The sequence below is a fragment of the Molothrus aeneus genome, chromosome 15 (genome assembly GCF_037042795.1).
Source record: "Molothrus aeneus isolate 106 chromosome 15, BPBGC_Maene_1.0, whole genome shotgun sequence".
NCBI classification, from domain to species: Eukaryota; Metazoa; Chordata; class Aves; order Passeriformes; family Icteridae; genus Molothrus; species Molothrus aeneus.
The window spans coordinates 1,663,473-1,670,050 of record NC_089660.1 but is presented as its reverse complement, the minus strand read 5'-3'; the positions used below and the strand labels follow the sequence as shown (position 1 = coordinate 1,670,050).

The window sequence follows — 6,578 nt, the reverse complement described above, 5'->3', positions numbered from 1 at the left end:
ACACCGCTGTTGGATGAGTTGAGTTTGGAATTACTTTCTAATTGGTTCTAGAAGTCTCTGAAGGAGCCATTGCAAATATTAAGTCCTGTAGTTGTTTCTGCTCTTTGGGTTCCTTCTGCTCAGGCTGTCCTAAGGCACACAAAGTCACTCCTCTCACTTCTCCCTCCCATACCTTTGGGAAACTCGCACTGCAGGGATGGTAGCAGGCAATGTTTTAATTAGGAATATTTCTGTACCAATAGGACTGTCCAGCCCTGGCCCAGCTGCCCAGGGAAGTGTTGGAGTCCCCACCCCTGCAGGGATTTAAGGCTTGTAGATGTGGCACTTGGGGACATGGGTTAGTGGAGGCCTTGGCTCTGCTGGGAGTGGCTGGACTGGGTGACCTCAGAGGGATTTTCCAACCTGAATGACTCCACAGTTCTGTGATGCTGTAGCTGCTTGAGAAATGGTGATTAACTGAACACATTCTGGGGCAGACTCAAGTGGCATCCTTAGCACTGCCAGTTCCAGTAGCAATTTATTAATTGGTACAATTAATTCAGGGCAATTGGACAATTAATTGGGCGATTAATTCAGCAGTGAGCGTTCCATGGACAGGAGTCTGGCTGATGTTTGCACTTCACAGAGAGGACGTGAGCAGCACATCAAATCCATGCTGTCATTGCCACTCTGGGACTGCAGTGCCAGAAAGGGAAGCCTGGCAGTGCCACCTCTCAGGGCTCTCTTGCTGGGTCTCTCACCAGACCAGTGAGCTTCTGGCTGAAATGGCCTCACTGTACTGGTGGTGCCAGGTGTTGGGGCTTAAGGAGTTTTCTGGAGAATTCTGGATGTTTTCTGCAGGTGGGAGAGCTGTCTAAGTGCTGGCAGTCACTTGGTGTGCTCAAGTTTCATTAGGGTTTGTCTCATCAAGAGTTTGCTCTTTCCCAGTCAGGCAATATGTTCCCAGTGTTAAATTATTGGTATAATTACCCTGCTTTGCTGTCTGTGGGCAGCTTGGTCTAGAGCACCAGTTCCAGCAGAAGTGTCCCACCTACCTACCATTGTGCCCAATAATATGTTTTTCACTTCTGTACGTTATTTTGATCAGGTGCAATTTCCTTGTAAAACCAGTTTTGCAAAAGTGTGAAATGCTTTTTTTTGCAGCGTGTCATTGGCTATAAAAAAGCCACTTCTTAGGTAACAGACCTTTACAGTATTTGGCAGGCGAAATCCCTGCATCAAAAAAAAAACAAAACAAAAAACAACCCACAAGAGACGTAGACTGAGCTGTGCTTTGCTGGAAATGTCCCACTTGCAGTTAATTTTTAGCAGCTGAGCTGGAGTGGCTGTGGCACTACAATAAACCCTCTGTCTGGCTTTGCGAGGTGGAACAGGCTGCAGGCAGAGATTTTCTCAAGGAAGCCTCCCAGAAAGGCAGTGCTGCTGCATTCCTGTCCATGTCCTAGCCCTGCCAGCAGCAGGTGTATTCCATGGGATATCAGCTTCCCTCCTGGGAAAGGTCATTCCTTGCTTCACAGGGATACAGTGGGGGGAGGCTCCCTTGAGAAAATCTCATTTTCTCAATTCCCAAGCAAGCTGAGAGGTTCCCAGTCTGCTTGGAAATTGCTTTCTCTCTGCTGAACTGAGAGTTTCAGCCCTTGCTTTTGATAAATGCTGTGTTCAAGTCTCACATTGTACATTCATTTTTGGTTTAATGGGTTTTTTTTGTGTTTCAGTGAGTCCTGGTGATGGCAGCGATGACAGAAACCAACCATATCCATGAAGTGATGGAAGGGCCAGAAGGAGATGATGCCAAGTGCAGTTTCCATCACACAATGTTCCTGGAACCCCAAGAGAAGAAGAGGAACATGAAGGCTCTGCTGGTTAAGCGAGCAAAGGAAACGTGCAGCTGCACCCCGGCCAAAATGAAAGATTGTATTCTGGGGTTTTTCCCCATCTTACAGTGGCTTCCTAAATACAACCTCAGGGAGTACCTCCTGGGGGATGTAATGTCTGGTGTGATCGTGGGGGTCCTGCTGGTCCCACAGTCCATTGCCTACTCCCTCTTGGCCGGGCTGGAGCCCATTTATGGCCTTTACACCTCCTTTTTCTCCTGCATCATTTACTGCATCTTCGGCACCTCCCGCCACATCTCCGTCAGCATCTTCGGCGTGGTGTGCCTGATGCTGGGCCAGGTGGTGGACAGGGAGGTGGAGAGGGCTGGCTACCAGCTGGAGCCAGCTGTGCCCAGTGCCCTGCCAGGCCCGGGGGGGCACGGGAATGGCACTGGCAACGGGACAGAGCCGCTCTGTGACAGCGGCTGCTACGCCATGGCCGTGGCTGCCACCATCACCTTCATCTCTGGGGTGTACCAGGTAAGGGCAGCTGCTCCACACCTCCTGTGGCTTCTTTTTTTTGTTTTTCTTTTTTTAATGCAGTGATTTCACCTGCCAAATACTGCAAAGGTTTGTTACCTAAGAAAGAAGTGGCTATTTTACAGCCAATGACACGCTGCAAAAAAGAGGCGCTTCACGCTTTTGCAAAACTGGTTTTACAAGGAAATTGCACCTGATCAAAATAATGTACAGAAGTGGAAAGCATTAATGATAGGTAGGTGGGACACTTCTGCTGGAGCTGCTGTTGGCCTTGTGTTAGAGATAGAAACGAGACAAGACATCTGATATTTTTTTCCAGAATATTACATCTTTTATTATGGAGAGTTCGTATTTTTATATGGTATTAGAAGGTACTGTGTTTGAATGTAATTGGTGAATAGTCTAGTGAAACTCAGTTCATTGGTTGGTAAGGGTTATTGTACATGTCTATCAAACTTCTCTAGTTTTAGATATTTACATATTCTAGTATTCTAATATCCTTCTGTATTAATATTCTAATGAGATAGAACTCTTGTTTTTGTAAGTGCATCTCATTTTTTTCACAAGAATAGATTGTTATGCAAATTGATTTTCATTCTTAGAATTTGTTTCTCATAGAAACTCAACAGAGTCTTAATTCAGTTAAAATAGTAATAAGGCCTGATTTTACAAGGCCTTTCTTTTGGAAAGTTTTACCTGCACCTGCAGCTCTCAGTCCCACCTCTGCTCACCACCTTCCTCGCTGTGGCCTGAAGCTCTGTTTATTTTTTTGGCATTAGACCCCATTTCATTGGGCCAAAATGTGATGTATCAGCTCCTAATTCCAGTCTTTTATCATTTGCCTTTAACAAAGAAAATTTGGATAGTAAAAGTATCTCCAGTTTCCTTTTATTTGCAAATGTGCTTTTAAAAATTTGCTGTTTGCCCATTTGAAGCCAAAACAATGCTATTGCATGGAAAGGATTCTACTGAGAGGATACAATATATTTTATATTTACATATCTCTATTTATTTTCTAGAATTCACTGCTTGCCTAAATTAAAGCAGGTATCCTTGTTTTTAGAGTCTTATACATTAACCAGAGTGGGATTTTTTTAGCAGTACTGCAGAGCTGTGGTATTTGAGTTTGTGAGTTCACATTCATTTGTCCTCATCTGTCCAGGGTGACAGCCAATCAAAATATATAGGAGAGGAACAAAACATGTTTGTGACACTTTAAAACACAGGTTTTGGATACAACTTGGAACTTTTTGTACTGCAAGTTCCTGTTGAGTTATTTCAGAAATATTCTGGGCCTCCCAGGCTACACTGGATTTTGGGTTTCATCTTTCATCCCTGTGGGATGGGTGCAGTTTGTGAATTGCACTTAAAAGTCTTTGCAAGTGAAAATACAATTAAGTTTCTTTATCTGAAGAAATCAGATCAGTTTCTCTTCAGTCCCTCTGAATATTAGGCATATTCTCTACAGGCCAACACCCTCAAATTTCTTTTTTTCAACCAAAATCACACATTCTTTTTATCAGAAACTTTACAATCAAATCATAAAAAGAAAATCTTCTCTCATCAGTTAATACTAACTAGGTAAGCTAATTACTATTGATGTTTTACACTTAGAATAACCTTGAATTATCAAGGCAATAAGGGAGCCTTTGAGAGCTGTGGGCTGATTTCATCCAGTGCAGGTTCCAGACCTGCCTTATCTTCAGTAATTCTTTGAGATTCTCATGGAGTCCCCAGTTATCTCTGTTCTTATGATCTGCAGCAGAGCAGTTTGCAGCTCACAGACTTTCTGAGTCAGAGGCACCAAACTTTCTGCAGTGCAAAGGACAGTTGTCACCCCACAAGCTGTGGTTTTATTGCAGGCTCTGAACTCCAGTGCAAGGCAGACAAAGGCCAGCAGGAAAGTTTTAGATCCTTGCAAAGTTCACAGAGTTTAGATGAATTGAAAGAGAAATGGCAACAGCAGGCAGTATTTCAAATGTGGGGTTTGGATTTTTCCCCTAGGTTTTCTTCTTTTCTTTTTTCTCCCCCAGGGTAATTAGCAGAGCAGACAATGAACATTTGTTCAGGGGATGGAAAATGCCCCAAAAAGCCTGGTTTGAATACCTTTATATACAGGGAGTATATAATAATTATATATTTTTATATAATAAATATTTTACATTTTTATAAAAATATAAAAATATTATATATTTTAATATTTTAATCATTTTATATTTTATATAATATATATTATATATATTTAAAATACTTTGAATACAGGGAGACTTTTCTCCCTGCTCAGACCATGCCTCATCCTCCAGGGCCGTGCATGATGTTGGGTTTTTTTTATCCCAGCTGACAAAATCTGTGGGATTTGTGTCCTGACACGTTGTGTGTGATTGGTTCCTTCCAGGTGGCCATGGGTTTCTTCCAGGTGGGCTTTGTCTCCGTGTACCTCTCGGATTCTCTGCTGAGTGGTTTTGTCACAGGGGCCTCCATCACTGTCCTGACCTCACAAGTCAAGTACCTGCTGGGCCTGGACATTCCTCGGAGCGGGGGCGTGGGCTCCCTCGTCACCACCTGGATAAACATCTTCAGCAACATCCACACCACCAACATCTGTGACCTCATCACCAGCTTCTTGTGCTTCCTGGTGCTCATCCCAGCCAAGGAGCTCAACGAGCGCTTCAAATCCAAGCTCAAGGCTCCGGTTCCGGTGGAGCTCTTTGTGGTCGTGGCAGCCACTCTGGCATCTCACTTTGGGAAGCTGAGGGAGACTTATGGCTCCAGCATTTCAGGGCACATCCCCACGGGGTTTCTGCCCCCGCGCCCTCCAGTCTGGACCCTGATTCCCAGCGTGGCCTTGGATGCCATCCCCATTGCCATCATTGGCTTTGCCATCACCGTGTCCCTCTCGGAGATGTTTGCCAAGAAGCACGGCTACTCCGTGAGGGCCAACCAGGAGATGTACGCCATCGGCTTCTGCAACATCATCCCCTCCTTCTTCCACTGCTTCACAACCAGCGCAGCTCTCGCCAAGACCCTGGTCAAGGAGTCCACGGGCTGCAGGACCCAGATGTCCGGCATGGTGACCAGCCTGGTGATCCTCCTGGTCCTCCTCGTCATCGCCCCTTTGTTCTACTCCCTGCAGAAATGCGTCCTCGCCGTCATAACCATCGTCAACCTCCGCGGAGCCCTGCGCAAGTTCAGGGACCTGCCCAAGATGTGGCACCTGAGCAGGGTGGACACGGTGATCTGGGCGGTCACCATGGTGGCCACGGCGCTCATCAGCACTGAGATCGGGCTCCTGGTGGGGGTTTGCTTCTCCATGCTCTGCGTCATCTTCCGCACCCAGCGCCCCGAGGCGCCGCTGCTGGGCTGGGTGGCCGAGTCGGAGACCTACGAGTCCCTGTCTGCCTACAAGAACCTGCAAACCAAGCCTGGCGTGGTGGTGTTCCGCTTCGAGGCCCCCATCTACTACATCAACAAGGAGTGCTTCAAATCCACCCTCTACAAGCAAACTGGGGTCAACCCCGCGTGGGTGAAGGCAGCCAAGAAGAAAGCGGAGAAAAAAAAGCTCAAGGAGAAGGAGGAGGGGTCCGGGGACAAGCAGAGCAGCATCCCCGTGGATTTGGGGTCGGAGCCCGTGGGGTTTCACACCATCGTGATCGACTGCTGCGCCGTGCAGTTCCTGGACACGGCCGGCATCCGCGCGCTCAAGGAGGTCTGCAGGGACTACAGGGACATCGACGTGCACGTGCTGCTGGCCCAGTGCAGCCCCTCTGTCAGGAGCTCCCTGCTCCGAGGGGAGTTCTTCCAGGAGGGGGAGGACCAGCTGCTCTTCCACAGCGTGCACCAGGCCGTGGACTTTGCCCTGGGCACGCAGGGGCACGGTGCTCCCAAGAAATAGCTTGGGAAGAGAGAGATTGGAACAAAGGCTGGGCAAACGTGTCTGTGTGTCTGTGAAATCGATGTGTGTGTGTGCTCAGGGAGCAGGGCAGGGTGGTGCCAGCGCTCTGGTACCCTGCAATCTCTCTGGATTTACCTGCCTGGGGTAGTGATTCCATGGGAGGTGCTGAATGAAGGCAGTTCTTAACTTGATTGTGGCCAATCTGCAGATCTTAAGTTTGTATGGGATTGTTCATCTCATGTCTCCGCTCTGGAGCTTTCTGTGTCTCAGTTCCACTCTGAAATTGTGATCAAGTCTTTTTTGCCACCCTGTCCTTGTGGTTGGGGTGGGAT

At 47.2% G+C, this 6,578-nt stretch overlaps 1 protein-coding gene across 1 annotated transcript; it reads left to right on the top strand.

Moving 5' to 3' along the window:
- The first annotated feature begins 1,727 nt into the window (after positions 1-1,727).
- On the top strand, positions 1,728-6,246 carry LOC136563184 (sulfate transporter-like). The gene is made up of 2 exons (XM_066560423.1): positions 1,728-2,354; positions 4,750-6,246. The coding sequence occupies exons 1-2, from the start codon at positions 1,728-1,730 to the stop codon at positions 6,244-6,246; spliced, it is 2,124 nt and encodes a 707-aa protein (XP_066416520.1).
- Positions 6,247-6,578: the final 332 nt, after the last annotated feature.